An 18,414-nucleotide genomic window follows, 5' to 3' on the forward strand; every position below is an offset into this window, starting at 1 on the left:
TTTTATAGCATCAAAGACATTTCTTCACTAGAATTCCTATGGATATGCAAGGCACTGAGCTACAAACACTTAGACATAATTTAAGATCATTTTAGTATTGACCTTGTATTGCTACTTCCATTTCACGGAATAAAAAAAAAATATGATATCCAAACAAATAATATACTTGCTAAAGAAGACAAATCCAGAATTTATACTGAGACCTCTGACTCCTACCTCAGGTGATGCAGCGGTAGAGGTGAAATCTTAGTCTCCTCCTCAAGCTCACTCTTAGAGAACCTTTCCCCTAGGGCATCACTATGCTGTGTGTGCTTCAGTCAACTGTAGACAGTCTGATTCCCTTACTAGGTATAGAGCCTCAAGGAGGGCAGGAACCTAAATTCTTGTGTTCTTACCACCAAGCATAGTCCCTTACTCACACTGGATACAGAAGCAACTAGATTCTTCTGGGTGATGATGGGGACTGAACTCAAGCACCTCACATGTGCTGAGCAAAAGCTCTATCACTGAGCTATCTCCCCCATACAGTAACAGACCTCTTCCTAGTCTTTGCTAAGAAGGAAGGAAGATGAGGAGGACTGGCCCACTTTTGACAAAAAGTAATGCCTTAGGCAGGGATGACTAGTAAGCTGCTCACAAGTGATCCATTTTTCCCATCTTCGGTATTCTCCACAAAATACAGTATTCATGATGCACAGGTGCTAAATGAATGAATGGAAACAAAATGTGAGCTGAACTCTGGTCTCCCTCTTGACATAGGGAAGGCGGCACACCTGATAACATAAGGAAGGACTATAGCAACTGGGAAGATCCAGAAGGTTCCTTCACTATTAAATTATGAAAAATGAGAAAGAGTTTAACTCCCTAAACTTCAGATGCTTCATGAACAAAATATGTTTAATAACATATCTGCTATCTAGTTACAAAACAAAATTATCAGCATAGTGTTCCTAAAATGTAAACTCTGGGAGCTGAAGAGATGGTTCAGTGGTTAAAGCAGTCTCTGTGCAGGCACAAAGTCCTGAGTTCCCATCCTTTGCACCCACATAAAAAGCTGGGCATGTGGCCTGCATCTGTAACTCCAGCACTTCGGAGGCAGAGGAAAGCAGATCCTAGGAGCTTATAGCAGCTCAAATCAGCTGAAACCCCAACCTCCAGATTACGGGAGACACTGTCTCAAAGAATGATATGGAAGGCACAAGAGAGCAAGACATTTGACAACAATCTCCAGCCACCACACACACGGGGGGGGGGGGGTGCGGTACACAGACGGGCAGGGGGACTCGACGACAAGCAAACTCCCACCCCCAACACCTCCATTTGCACACATATTTTAAAAGTTGCATGGTGTGCCCAGAAACTTATAAAACCAGAAATGAGAAATAATTAGTAACCTATACTTCTCCACAACTCTGGAAGAACAATCTTAGAGTTGCTGTATCCAAAGTAACCTCTGAGAACTGCTCAGTCATGAGCCACTAAGCACCTTGCATTCCAAAGGTATTTCAGGCCTAGAAGATGTGTACATAGACGAGCAACTACCTTTGACGTCCCGGCCATCAGGAAAGCATCACAGCTTTTCACTTTCTGAGGCTCTCTGCTTTTATGTTTCAAGAGTGGCTTCTGCTTTGAGCCCATGAAGACAGGATCACTCAATATTAAACTCTTACCAATTTCCAAAGCCACAGTCCATTACAGCTTCTAAAAGGGCCATTTCTTCTTGAGCAGTCCAGCTGGGATCTAGAACAGGAAAGTCTGAGGTCTAAGGAGAAAAAAGATATGGTAAAAAAAAAAAAAAAAAAAAAAAAAAGAACAGGGCTAGGAATGACATGCAGGAACCCTGGTTGTGTCCATGTGGCAGTGTACACCTGTAATCCCAATGAGAGGCAGCCAGGGACTTCAGGTTCAGTGAGAGACACTGTTTCAAAAAATAAGGTGGAAAATCTTGCAGGAAGACACCTGATGTCAAGGTCTGGCCTCCATACACAGGTGTACACACATCCCACATACAAAGACCATTGTTATCAGCTGCATCATTATTTTCCCTAGGTTATGTTATTATTTTCTACATCTTCCATTCCTACCTCTATTACATAACAATGTTTTCCAGTAAAACACAATATTTAATTTTTTAAAAGAATAAATGGTTTTTGGATGTGTCACATAGTGATTATGGTGATATTTATTGGTTCAGCAGTCAGAAGTGCATACTGCTCTCTCAGAGGACCAGAGTTTGATTACTACCACCTATGTCAAGTGGCTCAGAACCATCTGTAATTTCAGCTCCATGAGATCTAATGCCTCTGGCTTCCACAGGCACCTGAACTCATGTATATGCATATGTGCAGGCACACGTGTGTGCACACACACACTTAAAAATACATCTTAAAAGTAATTAAAAAGGAAATCAATCTAAAAAGAAAAAAATCAGGCATGGTGGTATATACTTTAATCCTAGCACTTGAGAGGCAGAGGCAGGTGGATCTCTGTAAGTTCTAGGCCAGTCTGATCTATATAGTGAGTTCCAGAATATCCAGGGCTACAATATAGACTCTGTCTCAAAAAACAAAACAAGAGAAAAAAGAACCCACATAGAGCCGGGTGGTGGTACTACACACCTTTAACCCAGCACTCAGGAGGAAGAGGCAGGCAAATCTCTGTAAGTTGGAGGCCAGCCTGGTCTACAGAGTGAGTTCTAAGACAGCCAAGGCTACACAGAGAAACCCTGTCTTGAAAAACAAAACAAGATTTTGTACTGCCTTTACAGAGAACCTGAGTTCAATTCCAATAATCCATATTGAGCTCACAAACACTGTAATTCCAAATCTAGGAACTCTGACATCTCTAGCCTCTGTGGAAGACATGTACATCTCCCCACATATACAAAATTTAAGATAAATAAATAAAAGGTGGTATATTGCATGCATATTATCTTAGCACTTGGAGACTCATGCAAGAGGATCATTGTGAGCTTGAGGCCAGTCTGGATTACATAGTGAGACTGTCAATGGTAACAAACAAAACACTATGCTATACACATCAAAACATATGATGACAATGCCAAATATTAGCAAGTATATAAAATAATCACAACAATCAGGGGCTGGAGAGATGGCTCAGAGGTTAAAAGCACTGACTGCTCTTCCAGAGGTACTGAGTTCAATTCCCAGCAACCACATGGTGGCTCACAGCCATCTGTAATGAGATCTGGTGCCCTCTTCTGGTGTGCAGGCATACATACAGGCAGAACACTGTACACATAATAAATAAATAAATCTTTAAAAAAATAATAATCACAACAATCAGACTCTGACAGGTGTAAATGCAAACAAACATTTGGGAAGACATTCTGGTCATTTCTTTGAAAGTTAAACAGTACATTATACTCATTCTACCCAAGGAAACATGAAAATATATGAACACAGAAAGCCTTACCGAAGAACACTCACAACAGCTGTATTTATAACAGCTCCCTATCTGGGCAAGGTGCAAGGGATTCATCAAAAGGAAATGGGTAAATGATCTATGCAGTAATCAAAGAACCTGCAAAGTGACTGGAAGAATATGCTGAGGACCACTGCTCTGGGCCTCATCTGAATTTTGAGCCACAGCAACTGTGGGAGGTAGGTAATAAAGCAATCTCTACTTCAAACCACAACTTAGCTATGACACAGAGCTAAACACTATTTGCTTTCATGGATGTCTGAAATTTTCTATGATGAAAGTAAAAAAGAAAATAACACAATTCTTTCCAATCCCACAGGCATTTACAGCTTGTTATAGCTTTTTGTTGGTGACAAAAAAAAAAAAAAAAAAAAAAAATCTGTTCTCTTAGTAAAATCACAGAGATAACAGGCAACCCATTTTGATCTAAGCCTACCATATGAGCTTATTATGAGATGAGAGTGAAATTTCAGGGTCCATGCATATATTAAACTCATACCAATCACATTCAACCTGACAAGTACCATAAAGATATGCAAATATGAAGTCACACAGTAGTGGTTTGAAAGAAAATGCCCCCCCAAAGGAGTGGCACTATTAGGAAGTATGTCCTTGTTGGGGGAAGTGTGTCACTGTGGGGGTCGACTTTGAGGTCTCTTTTGCTCAACTTTCCCTCAGTGCAACAGTCAGTCAACTTCCTGCTGTTTTCTGGTCAAGATGTAGCCAGTACCACGTCTGCCTACATAACACCATGCTCCCTGTCACGATGATAATGGACTGAACCTCTGAAACTATAAGCTACCACCCCAATTAAATGTTTGCTTTATCAGAGTTACTGTGGGCATGGTGTCTCTTCATAGCAATAAAAACCTAAACTAAGACAACAGGTCTGTTGTTTCTAAAACTTTCAGAATACTGATTACTCTTACCAATTTATAATGAAAACTTTCTACACTATAGAAGAACAAAAGGCTTTATGAAATAACACTGAACTTCAAGAAGAAAAAAAAAGCCCCTCCCTTTCTTCTTGAAGTTCAGTGTTATTCAATTCTTGACCCAAAATTGAGTCAGAATCTCTAACTGTAGATTTGGAAATCACAGTTCTAAGAAACTCCAGGTAATAAAGTCTAAGAATTACTGTCATAAAGGGTGTGGTAGAGGAGCTGCCTTCTCTTGCTCAAGGTCTTAAGAATTACAAGACAAAAATAGCTAGAGAATTCAGAAATCTCTATTAATGCACCACCCACTACAGCATGAGTAACTCCCCAAAATACAGCACTGTGAGATGAGAAAGTACTGAAACCATTTCAAGTTATCAGATGCTTCGTGCTGCAAAGAATCAAGATTTTAGAGGCCTGGGGTGTAGAAAGCCAAAAGCTGGTCATCACTTCTATGGAAGGAAAGATTTGTTGGAACAGGTGAGATTGGCTAATAAAAGGTAGAGAGTATAGTAGCCCCCAGAGGCTCCCTTGAGTTCAGATCCCTAAAAGGTGTTTGCATGGGTGGGGAACATGTGAGAAAGGATGATGTAATAAGAATTAAGTGGACCTGGCTGAAGTGAGACAGTGTTTTTAGCATTATGTGGACAGAAGGCATGGTGCTCAGAATAGCTACAGAGAGCCCACAGTCAGCTTTCCAACAGTGGCTGGGCATGACTATCAACTACCCAAGCTACATAATTATCTCGTAAGGGTTCTTTTTTTTTTTTTTTTTAAATTTATTTATTTATTATGTATGCAATATTCTGTCTGTGTGTACACCTGCAGGCCAGAAGAGGGCACCAGACCTCATTACAGATGGTTGTGAGCCACCATGTGGTTGCTGGGAATTGAACTCAGGACCTTTAGAAGAGCAGGCAATGCTCTTAACTTCTGAGCCATCTCTCCAGCCCCCTCGTAAGGGTTCTTTTACCACTTCAAATGAATAAATTTGGATACTGGGGATGTACCTCAGTAGCAGCATGTGATCCAAACCCTTGCACCATAAAAATAATTAAAACAAATAACAAAATCTGAGTCTAGACATTCTCAGGAGCATTTGGAAAAAGTGGATCAATTTTTTGAAGATACAGTAACTCTGGTGAAATGAACCCAAAGCCAAAGCTGCTCTGACCCTACTCTCCAAACCCTCATTCAACAGGCAAAAGGGGATATGTTTTGGTTATTGTTCCAATTAGTGAATATGAGACTTAAAATAAAATGTGGTAATCACTGGGAGGTGGGGGCAAGAATATCTAGAATTCAAGGGCATCCTTGGCTACATAGCAAACTTGAGGACAGACGCCTGAGACATATAAGACTGTCTTAAAAAACTCAAAAACAAAAACAAAAAACAAAAAACCCTTCAAATTAAAAAAGAGACTGCATGCTGGAGAAATAACAGTGATTAAAGAGCTCTTCTAGAAGACCTGAGTTTAGTTACCAGAACCCATGTTAAGGGCCCAACAACTGTCTATACCTCCAGCTCTGAATGATCAGATGCTTCTGGCCTCTGCTGATACCTGAACTCACATGCACACACCCACATGTAAGCACACACATCTATACATAACTGAAAACAAAAGCTAAGCAGTGGTGGCACACACCTTTAATTCCAGCTCTGGGGAGGCAGAGGCAGGCAGATTTCTGTGAGTTTGAGACCAGCCTGGTCTACAGAGAGTGTTCCAGGGTAGCCAAGGAGAAACCCTGTCTCAAAACAACAACAAAAATAATAATAAATATTTTTAAAAGGAGAGACTGGAAACTGTAAGGAAAGGCAGATAGTTATTCTCCCAAAATTCTTATTAATTCATTTTAGTCTAGAACATGACTCCCAGTATTATAGGTGCAAGAACACTAACAGGAACCAACAAATGATCAAATTTATGTTGAGTCACTCTTTCTGAATGATTTTGTTTTAGAAACAAGGTTTTATGTATCCCTGGGTAGCCTCCAACTGATCATGTAGAAAATGAGAAAGACCTTTGCCAGCTTCATTTCCAAAGTATTCTCAGGTACTTACTGTATGTCACTATGCCTGGTTTTATGTGGTATTGGGAGCAGAATGCAGGGCTCTGCATATGGTAAGTAAGCCTCTACTAGCTGAGTTGCATCCCTACCTTCCTTTTTAGCTTTGTTCTTTTTTGGGGGGGAGGGGTGTATAGGGTCTCACTATATAACTTTTTTTTTTTTTTTTGGTTTTTTGAGACAGGGTTTTTCTGTGACTTTGGAGCCTGTCCTGGCACTAGCTCTTATAGACCAGGCTGGTCTCGAACTCACAGAGATCCGCCTGCCTCTGCCTTCCGAGTGCTGGGATTAAAGGCGTGCGCCACCATCACCGGGTTATATAACCTTATCTGTGTTGGAGCTCGATATGTAGATAAGATGGCCTCAAACTCACAGAGATCCACCTGCCTCAGTTTTCTGAGTGCTGGGATTGAAGGCATGTACCACCATGCCCAATTTCTTTCTAATCTTTTATGAAACACACATAAAGTACTGTGAATTACATAATTGGCAGAATTCTAAACACATTCCAGATTTCTCCCAGGTTTCTGTCTACTATTCCATCAAGCACTAGTACTGCAGGTAAAATTAAAATTAAACAGTCTGCAGAATTAGAATTAAAATTACTAACTAGAATTAAAATTACTAACAACTAGCAAAGTTGGGAAAAGGCCTGATTTATCTAGGTGGGTCCAACGAAATCATACCAATCTTTAAAAGTGCTAGAGGGGAGCTAGAGAGGTGGTTCCGTAGAGAAGAGCACTGGGTTTCTTCCAGAGGACCTGGGTTCAAGTCCCAGAATCTATGGTGGCTCACAACAGTCCAGGGGATTTGACACCCTCTTCCGGGAGCACCTGGTACCATGTGGTGCAAAAACATACATGCAGCCAAAACACACATAATAAAAATAAAAACCTAAAAATCAAAAAATAGATTCTCTTTTAAGTATTAGAGGAAGGCAGAAGAATGAAAGAAACTGCTTAAGCAGGATAAAGCAGGTCAGAGGTTCAAGTACTTCATAAACAGCCCTCATGGTCTCCTAATATCACTCACTGGCTTTGGATATGGCAAAAGGAGGCCAAAGGCCAGAGAAGCCTCTAGAAGCAAAGAACAAACTGTAGCCAACAACCAGCCAGGAAACAGAGGCACCAATCCTTCAATCTCAAGGCAGTCAATTCTGCCAATAAACTGAATGAACTCAGAAACAGATTCTCCCCCAGGGTATCAAGATAAAAGCTCAGGCTGGCCAAACACCTCCATTACATCCTCTCAAGACCTGCCTCAAACCAGGAAGCCCACTTCTGACCTACTAAATTCTGCAATAATAAATCGGTGCTTTCTTAAGACACTTAAGTTTTCATAATTTATAACAGCAACTGTAGAAAACTAACACAGTGCCAAAAGATTAATCTACAATGTTGAATTATTGCAGTAAGAAAACTGTACCAGGGGCTAAGTGTTGAAAACCTTGCTTTAAATACTCTGAAAAGAGACAAAACTTCCCCCTGAAATTCAAGGGATCAAATTCAAAGCTTGGTGCACACTAGGGGAGGCTCTACCACTAAGCTAGAACCGCAGTCTCCAGACAAAACTATTTTAACAAGATACATAGACCTGTCAAGAGACCTGATTATTTACATTGGCATATTAAACTCCTGGCCCAAGCTGGGAGGAGTGGCACACTTTTTCTTTAAAGGTGGCTATGCTATTACTCAAATCAGAGTCAAATCTTACCTAGCCTATCAGCCAGTTTGTCTCTTCTAATTCTTTTTATTTTATGTTGTTTAATACTTTATTTTTTAAAATATGTACTTTATTTTTAATTATGGCGTGTGTGTGTCTGTGCATATATGAGTGAGGTATGTTGTGGGATATATGTATACTATGTGAAAATGTGTGGCTGTGATTGGTGTAATAAGCAAAACGGCCAATAGCTAGGCAGGTGGTATAGGTAGGACTTCTGGGCAGAGAGAGAGAACTCTGGAAAAAAGGAGTGGAGTCGTCAGTCAGGTGGAGAGGAAGCAGGAGATGCATGATGAAAGAAAGGTAAAAAGCCACAAGGCAAAATACTGATTAATATAAATGGATTAATTTAAGTTATAAGGGCTAATGGGAAGAGCCTAAGCTAAGGCCTAGCTTTCATAATTAATAAGTCTCCATGTCATTATTTGGGATTGGTGGCAGAAAAGTCCATCTATAGAGATATCTATGGATTCCAGAAGAGGGCACCAGTTATAGGGAGTTATACATTGTCCAATATCAGTGCCAAGAACTGAATTCCAGTCCTCTGCAAGAACAGTTGGCACTCTAAGATGATAGGCCATTCTTCCAGCCCTATTATCTGTGTTTTGAAACACGGTGTGGTTGTTTGAATGGAAATAGACCCCGTAAGCCTCAGATATCTGAATACTTGGTCCCCATCTGGTGGCTGTTTGGAAAGAATTAGGAGGTGTGACCTTTTTTGGGAGAGGTGTGTCACTGGGGACAGGATAAGGTTTCAAAAGTCTCCTGTCACCCCCATCTCTGTTCCCAGTTTGAGGATAAGGATCTGAGGTCTCAGCTGCTACTTGTGTGCCATGCCGGCCTGTCTGCCTACAGCTATGCCCCCACCATGATGGATGGACTCCTGTCCCTCTGGACTGTAAGTCCCAAATAAACCCTTCCTTGTGTAAGTTGCCTTGGTCATAGTGTTTCATCACAGCAACAGAAAAGTAAAGTTACTTCCCAACAGTCACCACATGGGGATGAAGTATTCAAATGACTGAAACTTGGGGCCATTCTCACAAAAACCACCACACAGGGTCTCACACTACATCCCTGACTAGCCTAAACTCATGGCAACCCTATCTGATTACAGGCATGAGCCACCAGACTGCAGTCAGTCATTTTTACATTCTATGTTGTTGTCTTACGTTTTTGTTTTTGTTTTTTTTTTGGTTTTTTGAGTCAGGGTTTCTCTATGTAACAGTCCTGGCTGTCCTGGAACTCAATCCGTAGACCAGGTAGCCCAGGCTGGCTTTGATCTCAGAGACCTGCCTGCCTCTGCCTTCTAGTACTGGCTGGGATTAAAGGCGTGGGCCACCCCGCCTAGCTTAGTTAGGTTTTCTATTGCTGTGAAGAGACATAATGACGACAGCAACTCTTATAAAGGAAACATTTAATTGAGGGGTGGCTTGCTTACAGTTTCAGAGGTTCAGTCCATTATCATCATGATGAGGAGCATAGCAGCGGGCAGGCAGAAATGGTTCCAGAGCTGAGAATGCTACATCTTGCAGGTAACAAGAAGTCAACTGAGACACTCAGCATTTCCCTGAGCACAGGAAACCTCAAAGCCCACCCCCACAGTGACAAGGCCAGACTCACTCCAACAAATCTCCTAATGATGCCGTTCCCTATGAGATTATACTAAATATATTCAAACTACAACATATGTATATACTTGTTAAGCTATTTTTATATTTAAATATCTTTATAGGTTACAAAGAACTAAAAAACCTATTAGATAATTATCAAATTCAGAAGAGAAAAAGGACAGAGATACGTGGAGCTAAAGAAAATGAGTTCTCAATCTCAATACTTGAAAAATGAATAAAAGTTTCCAGTAATGTCATCATTACCATGATTTCGTAAGTATGATCACTCTGATGTTTCTTGTACTCAAATCCTCGAGTGAAACACTGTGAAGAAAAAAAGTTAAATTACCAAAAGCCACATAAAAAATACTTTCTTAGGGCTAGGGATGAGGCTCAGGGGGTACAAGGCTTGTTACAAATATACAAAACACTAGATTCAACCCCAGCATTTGGGAGGTAGAACTGGGACGATCAAGAGTTCAAAGTCATCCTCACTCAGCTACATAGTCAATTCAAGGCAAGCTAGGCTACATGAGACCACATCTTTAACAAAATAAAAGCCAGGCTTGGTGGTGCACATCTTTAATCTCAGCACTCAGGAGGCAGAGGCAGCTGAATCTCTGCAAGTTCGAGGCGAGATTGGTCTACATAGTATGAGAAGGGTCAAGGCTATGTAGAGTGATCCTGTCTCAAAACACCAAAAATAATAAATAAAACTTTAAAAAAAGAAAAAAGATGGCTTGAAAGTGCTCTACTTCTTTTTTTTGTTTTATTTGAGGCAGTGTCTCATGTAGTTCACGTTATTCTTAATCTCCCTATGTAGTCTAGGTTGGCCTCAAATTCCTTATCTTCCTGCCTCTCCACTTCCAAAGTTCTAAAATTATAGGCATTCACTGCCACTACTAGCCTAAGGTAATCTAGTCATATAAGCTAGTTTTGGGGGTCTTCTCTTGTTTTTGGTATACCAAAAAGAATTTTGCCAGGCTGTCTTCATCTTCCTTCCTGCTATTCATCCTCCCCAGATGCACCCTATGTCCAGTGTATAATCTTATAACCCATCAGCCACTCTTTACATTTTAACCCGTCTAAAACTGGAATGCTGTGTGTGCACATGTGTTTGTAGGTACACTTGCCTATGGAGGCCATCACTCGGAGTATTCCTCTACTGCACTCCCCTTTATTTTCTGAGACAAGGTCTTTCACTGAACCTAGAGCTTGTCATTTCAGCTCGTCTGGCTGGTTAACAGACCCTCAGGTTCTCCCTATCTCTACTCCCTCCCCAGTATGGGGTTACAGAAAATGCTATCATGCCCAGGTTGTTGGGGATTCAAACTCAGGTCCTCAGGCTTGTGCAGCAAATACTTTATCCGCTGAGCCTCCTTTGCCATCCCTGGAACACTTCCTATAAATAAGTATCTCTGATATTCCCAACAAGCAAATTATCTAGGCTTTCTTTAGTTGAATTTCACTTTTAAAATTGAGATATTTTATTTATTCACTTACAGCACTGTAGTGATGATTTAGGGGGTGATTCAAGTGAAGTACTCAAAATAGTACCTGGCACACTTATAATCAGTCTTATTCCTAATATAATCCACAAAACAGCTTGTTCCCTTGTCATCTATACAAAGACCACTCTAAGAAGCTAACAAACAGTGAGATCAAAAGGAACAACCTGTTAGTTCTGATTCCTGTAATCTAAATAACTTTACTTGGGGAAAATGTTAAGCATTAAGTTGAGACGCTCTATGGAACAGCTGACTGTCTGTCTCATCCATCTGCTATTTCCGAGCTTCCTGGTAAAGTATCACAGGGAAGACACTTGCAGGAGGAGAGCTCATGCAGTGTGATCCTAAGCCACCTCAAGTTACTGCATCCATAAAACAGACCAGGAAAGATACCTTCTCCTCAGGAAGTTAGTTACCTGCAAACACAGGAAGAAAGGAGGAGGTCCACATTCAGCACACTTAATGTAAGGTTCCATGAGGTAGGAGGAGCAGCCTCTGCAAGGGGGCTTATCAGATGGATCATCTAGAATACAGAAAACAACAGAAGTTCAAAACTCCTCATGAACACCACTAAGTGCAAAAGGCGAAGCTCTGCAAATGGCTGGGGACAGTGACTGCCTTGACAAACACGTGCAGGTGGGACAAGCTTATTCCACACCTAATAAACAAGAGCCACTCCCCTTTCTATTACATGGCAGCATGTTCCTTCCTCCAGGGCACCTACAGCTTCAAATAAGGAGGCAGAGAGGGTGCCTACAGAGAAGCTTGACTTTTGTAAAACTTTTAAAGTTTTATAAAGCCTCCTTTACCACAAGGAAAAGAAAAATGGGCACGTTCCCTACCCAGAACGCATATACAAAGCAAACCAGACATAATGCTAACAATTGCTCCATCTAGGTAGAAGTGCACAACCAGTCACTTTCTTTCAACTTCTCTGTAAATCTGAATTTTTTTCTTAAGTTGGGAGAATTCCAATTTGGGGTTTAAGCTGTGTATCTAGGCTGAGACTGCTTCCCAGGAAAACACGAAACATTGCAGAACTCTCTTGTTCTGGTAAAAACAGCGGGTCTCTGAATTATGAAGGCAAAGGTACACTATAAACCCTCCAAAGACCTAAAACTGCAGGTATGTATGTTCCAGGTTGCTCCAAATCCTGTTTCTCTGAAGTCAGAGCAACCGACTCTTCCCTGTGATTAACCACGGGAATGTGGAACAAAGGCCTTGAAAGGGAGATGGAGGGACTTATTTTGTTTAGTCTGGGGCAGGATCTCATATTATGTTGTATTTTTCTCTCTAAAGCAAAAAAAAAAAAAAAAAATACCCTTCAAGGCACCATTCCTTCCTCTAATAGCCATTTGCTTTGAAATGAAGACACAGAAGAAAAGGACAGGATAAAGAAATCTACTCCACCGCCAGGCAGTGGTGGCACACCTTTAATCCCAGCACTTGGGAGGCAGAGGCAGGCAGATCATGAGCTCAAAGGAAAAAGACGCCAGAACCTTAACGTAGGTAAACTACAACCTCATGGTGATTCACAGATTAATAGAAATGAGTTAATTTAAGATTGTAAGAGTCAACTAAAAATATGCATAAGCTAATAGACCAAGCAGTATTTTAATTAATATAGTTTCTGTGTGATTATTTCAGGTCTGGGCACGGGAAACAAATGAGCAGTCTCCGCCTACAAGAATGAGTTCCACGACAGCCAGGACTAAGAGAAACCCTGTTTAAAAAACCAAAGAGCAAACAAAAAAAGTATTCCCAAACACTTTCTCCTTTTCTTCTGTTTTTGAAACAAGGTCTCATGTAGCCCAGGCTGGTCTCCAACTATGATGACCTTCAACTCCTGATCTTCCTGCTTCTGCCTTCAAAGTTGAGGGATACAGGCATTTGTCATCCACCACTTCTGGTGAAAAAACAAAATACAGTGCTAGATGTCATTTAAAAAAATATGTGTGTTTGTATGTGTATGTGTAATATGCGCATATGAGTGCAGGTGCCCATGGAGGCCAGGTGTCAGGTCCCAGAGCTGGAGTTACAGGCAGTTGTGGGTCACCTGAAGTGCTTGCTGGAAACTAAACCCCAGGCCCCTGCAAGAGCAGAACACCTTAGTGACAAGCCATCTCTCCAGCCCAAATGCCAGTTTTTATCAAATCACATCTCCTGAACTCTGGCTTTCTATTTACTTATTTATTTGGTTTTTGAGACAGGGTTTCACTGTGTAACAGCCCTCACTGTCCCAAAACTAGCACTGTAGACCAGGCTGGCCTTGAACTCAGAGACAGGCTCTACATTGCCAAGGTTGGACCTGAATTCCTAGGCCTAAGTCATTCCCCTAGATCATCTCTAACTTTTTTGTTTTATATTTTATTATTTATGTGTGTGTCTCTGTGTGTGTGTGTGCATGCGTGTGCAACAGCATATGGAGGTCAGAAAAAACTTTTGGGGGTCAGGTCTCTTCTTCCACCATGTGCTAACCAGGGACTGAACTCAGGTCCTCAGGCTTGAGCCATCTTGCTGATCCTTTCCTATCCTTTTTAACAGTTCACTGCATCAATTGACTAACCCAATGGTTCACCACCCCCTAGGAAAGACATTTTGAAAATCCAAAAAAAGGTCTTTGCTGCTACAATGACTAGGATGTGCTAATAGCATTTTGCAGACAGGATGGGGATTCTAGATGCTCTGAAGTACTCAAGATACTTGTTCAAAGAAAAACAAAACATGCGAACAAAAAGCCCACCCTGACTTAAGTCTTTAGCAAATTTCCATTATCTCATTAAAAATTCAACTGGAGTCGGGCGGTAGTGGCACATACCTTTAATCCCAGCACTCGGGAGGCAGAAGGCAGGCAAATCTCCCTGAGTTCAAAGCCAGCCTCATCTACAAAGTGAGTTGCAGGGCAGTCAGGGCTACACAGAGAAACTCTTGTCTTGAAAAGCAAACACAAAATAAATCAACTACACAGAAAACCAAACCTCCCAATTACATGATCTAGAACCCATTTCTATATCACACGTAAAAAATATTTTTCTTTGGTAGTGTCAGGGGATCTGACACAGAATCTTGTTAAGCAGTGTGCAACATTATCACTGAGCTATAGCCCTAGCCCCAACTAAAACATTTTTGACAGCTAGGTGTCGGCACATGCCTTTAAGCCTAGAATTCAGGAGACAAGCAGACAGATCTTTATGAAATCCACACCAGCTAGAGCTACTGAGACCCTGTCTCAAAAAAAGAATTTTGACAGTTTAAATATATCTGAATACTCTAGTATAACAAGTGTACACAATTCAAGAGGAGGCTGTACTGTTTGCCCAGGGATTACAAAGACTTGTAGCATTTCTTAATCACTAACAGCTGAGTTACCCTGCGTCTCTCACAGAAAGATGTGGTCTAAGCAGCGGACTGCGTAAGTCATCATGTCTCTTACTGCCTTTGTGTGGTGCTCCTATCCTTCCACCCTGACTTTTTTTGAGACGAGGTTTTACTTTGTAACTTAGGCTGTTCCCTGAACTGGAGGCAATCCTTCTGCCTCAGCATCTCAAGTGCTGGGATTACAAACATGTGCCTATAATCAAGTTTTTAAAACATATTGACATACTTGTTATTTTACTAAAAATAATATTTCATTACGGGTTACTCCTTTTACTATAAAATTGTTTTTATTTTTGAATAAAATAAAATACGCATTCCATTTTCAATTAATAAAAGACTTGAAAAATATAAAAAGAAATAATTGGGTCTAAAAGGTTGAGAACTAATCTACCCAGTTTCTAAATAGTGGCCATGTATGCATTTCTGACATTTACAGTTTTTTCTTCATCAGCATCTTTGGTATGTGTAACATTTCACATTTCTCCCTCTCCATGCATTTTCCTGAAACTAAAATTATTGAGTGCACAGAAGACAGATCTAGGGTTTTGAAGGTTTATTTATCTTGATTACATTTATCCACCTTGTATGTATGTGTGGAGGCAAGAATGAATTATATAACATGCTACATAATTCACAACCACCTGTAATTCTAGCTGCAGGGGCTTTGATACCTCAGCCAGGTCTCCACGGTACCTGCACTCATGTGTACATACCAATACACACATAATTAAAAACAAGAAAAATAAATAAAAAAACTCTAAGGAAATAGTTTTAAGAATATGAAATATGACTCAGTGTTTAAGAGTGTTTATTGGTCTTGCAGAAGCCTGAGGGTCTGTACTCAGTATCCACACATCTGTTACTCCAGTTCCAGGTGATCCCAAACCCTTTTCTGGCCTTCATGGACTCCTATAAACATGTAGTGCACATAAACTCACAGAGGTGAACACACATACACATAAATAAATTTTTATAAAACAAAAAGTATAAGCAAGTTGAAAAAGCAAGTAAACTGGAAGTATTCACAAACTTTTAAGAGGAAAAGTCTGAAATTATTTTTTTTAAATCTTTATTTTTATTCTATGTGTATGAATGTTTTAGTGCATGAATGTGTACACATCATGTATGCGCAGAGCTTGTGGAGGCCAGAAGGTCAGATCCCCTGGGGCTGGAGTTACAAACAGTTGTGAACCCTCATGGGGTTGCTGGTGGTCAAACTCAGGTCCTCCAGAAGACCATTGAGCCAGCTCTCCAGCACCTCAAACTTTTTTGTGGGGGGAGGGAGTAGCTTTTTGAAACAGGTTTTCTCTGTGTATAGCCCTTGCTACACACACCCTAACAATTGTGTTTTAAAATTGTGTTGTGGTGACACACACCTTTAATCCTAGCACTCTCAGAGGCATAGGCAGGAGGATCTCTGTGAGTTCCAGGACAGCCAGCACTATTACACAGAGAAACCCAGTCTTGAAAAACCAAAAAAACAAACAAAACACAAAAGGTGGGAGTAGGTTTGGTTTACATTTGCAGCATTGCTAAACTGAAAATATAGAACTTGATGGGTCCAAAGATTCTATTTTTCTTTTCTTTTTCGAAACAGGGTTTCTCTGTAGCTTTGGAGCCTGTCCTGGAACTCACAGAGATCCGCCTGCCTCTGTTTTTCTGAATAAATGTAGGGAAAATGCCTTTTCTTACTGGAACCACTGATGAACATCTACTTTGTGACTGTGCTTGTGTGTATGTGTCTGTGTATGTACAAGTGTGTATCACCTAATATTGTGATTTCTATTTCTTCAAAATCCAATGATGGTACATGTCTGAAATCTCAGCACTTGGGAAAATAAGTAGTTCAAGGTCTTCCTTAGCTACAAAGCCAGTTCCAGATCAATGCAAGCTACATGAGAACCTGGGCTCAAAAATAAAAATGTTCAATTATTATACATCAATCACATGGTGGCTGGTCCACTCAGCTTGGTTTTATTCTAAGACTTGGAGTGATAAATACATTTGTGACATGTTCAGTAGGCAACCAATAGGTACTGGTTGATTTTATTTTAACATTACGTTCATAATTCCTTCAGGCATTAGCATTCAACTTCAAAGGCGCTGCTTCCACGATCGACTTCTACTTTAGTTTGATATTGGTCTTCACTTGAGACTTGTCCTACTGTACTTACTGCTAAAGGAACCCAAACGGTCCATTCTCTAGATGACAGTGACTGCTGGATCTTCCTTGATATGGAGCTTCTTCAAGATTTCAGAAGTAGCCCAAAATGGACAATCGCCTATGGACAAAGAGAAGAGCCACATGGATCAGAAAACCATTCAAAGGTCTACTACAAGCAGCACCTTCAACCCTGTCACAAGGGGACCTGCTCTTCCTCTATGCACCTATCCTCTGTAAAAGGGGTATGATGCAACAGGCTCAACCTCAGAATTGTGAGCATTAACTGTACACTCAAATATCCATACCGTATAGCCTGGCACATGGGTGCTATCTATCTCTGCTTTGGTTTTTGCTTTTGAAGCAAGCGTCTCACTGTGGTAGTCCAGGCTGGCATCCAACTAGAGATCCTACAGCCTTGGCTCCCCAGGTCAGGGATCACAGGTGTGCTCCGCCATAACCAGCAAATGCTAAGAATTTCTAATAAACATTCGGCTTTTTCTGCCAGGTATCCCTTCTCTTTGGCCGAATTTACTTTGTTAAACTGACATGGAAATGGTGGGGTAGCAAACCACAACGCTCAGACCTCCATGTTCACAGACTTGAAAGTACATCCTTAAAAAATCTAGAACTTGCTGGTGCGGTGGTAGACATCTTTAATCCCAAAACCCAGGAGGGAGAAGAAAATAGGTCTCTATGAGTTCAAGTTCAAGACCAGGCTGGTCCACACACAGTGAGTTTTGTGACAGCCAGGGCAACACAGTGAGACCCTGCCCCCCAAAATAAATTTTAATCTTAGTTTTATTATTGGAGACCAAAAAATCCTACCTAAGCCAGGCGGTGGGGTCGCAGGCCTTTAATTCAACACTTGGGAGGCAGAGGCAGGCAGATCTCTTGAGTTCGAGCCCAGCCTGATCTACAAAGAGAGTTCTAGGGCAGCCAGGGCTATTATGCAGAGAAACCCTGTTTCCAGAAATAAATCTGGAGACAGGTTTTCTCTGTAGCTTTGGCTATTCTGTCTAGACCAACTTGGTCTCAAACTCATAGATCCGCTTGCCTCTGCTTCCCGAGTACTGGGATTTTTACTGGGATTAAAATGAATTTAACAAAGGAATAGTATACACCCAGGAATAAAAAAATAAACCAACATCCATATTCTAGGAACTGAATGGTACATCAGTGTATGTGGAATTATCTCTTGGAATCCTAACACTCTCCTGGAACAGGCTGTTTTGTCCAAGGAAAGGAAGTGCTAAAGACTGGGGTATTCACACATGTTTTTACAAGTTGGTGAACAAGAAGGCTACCACCATACAATAGAAGCTTCCACCGTAAAGAAAGCTAGAATACGCTCTGACAAACACTTCACGTCAAAAAGCACAGCACTGCAGAAAGCAAAAATCTTTCTTCCCCTCCTTTCTTAAAAGTCCGCACAGTGACAACATCGCGAGAGGCAGGCTACATTCAAATGATTACTAGAGGGAGCAGGGAAGGAACCGAGGAGCAAGTCCCGGAGTTGCGGGCTTAGCAGCTGCGCAGCCCCCATCCTGACAACTGTATGGCCTTGGTCGAGTCACTGTCCCCGA

At 41.1% G+C, this 18,414-nt stretch overlaps 1 protein-coding gene across 4 annotated transcripts in view; it reads right to left on the reverse strand.

The window, feature by feature from the left end:
- Tada2a (transcriptional adaptor 2A) overlaps positions 1–18,414 on the reverse strand; it is a 79,656-nt gene that overhangs the window by 60,906 nt on the left and 336 nt on the right. For 2 of the 4 annotated variants that reach the window (XR_009057414.1, XM_057775291.1), the window contains exons 2-5: positions 16,842–16,949; positions 11,706–11,812; positions 10,046–10,105; positions 1,671–1,762 (exon numbers count right to left, since the gene is read on the reverse strand). Coding sequence is in view for 3 of the 4 variants with exons in the window: in XM_057775291.1 (XP_057631274.1) it covers positions 1,671–1,762; positions 10,046–10,105; positions 11,706–11,812; positions 16,842–16,866 (284 nt within the window). In the remaining variant the exon portion in view is untranslated. Of the gene's footprint in view, positions 1–1,670; positions 1,763–10,045; positions 10,106–11,705; positions 11,813–16,841; positions 16,950–18,414 lie in introns of those variants that run through there. The other 2 variants (XM_057775292.1, XM_057775293.1) reach the window with 2 other exon arrangements.

Source organism: Chionomys nivalis, chromosome 7, assembly GCF_950005125.1.
Source record: "Chionomys nivalis chromosome 7, mChiNiv1.1, whole genome shotgun sequence".
In the NCBI taxonomy this organism is placed as follows: Eukaryota; Metazoa; Chordata; class Mammalia; order Rodentia; family Cricetidae; genus Chionomys; species Chionomys nivalis.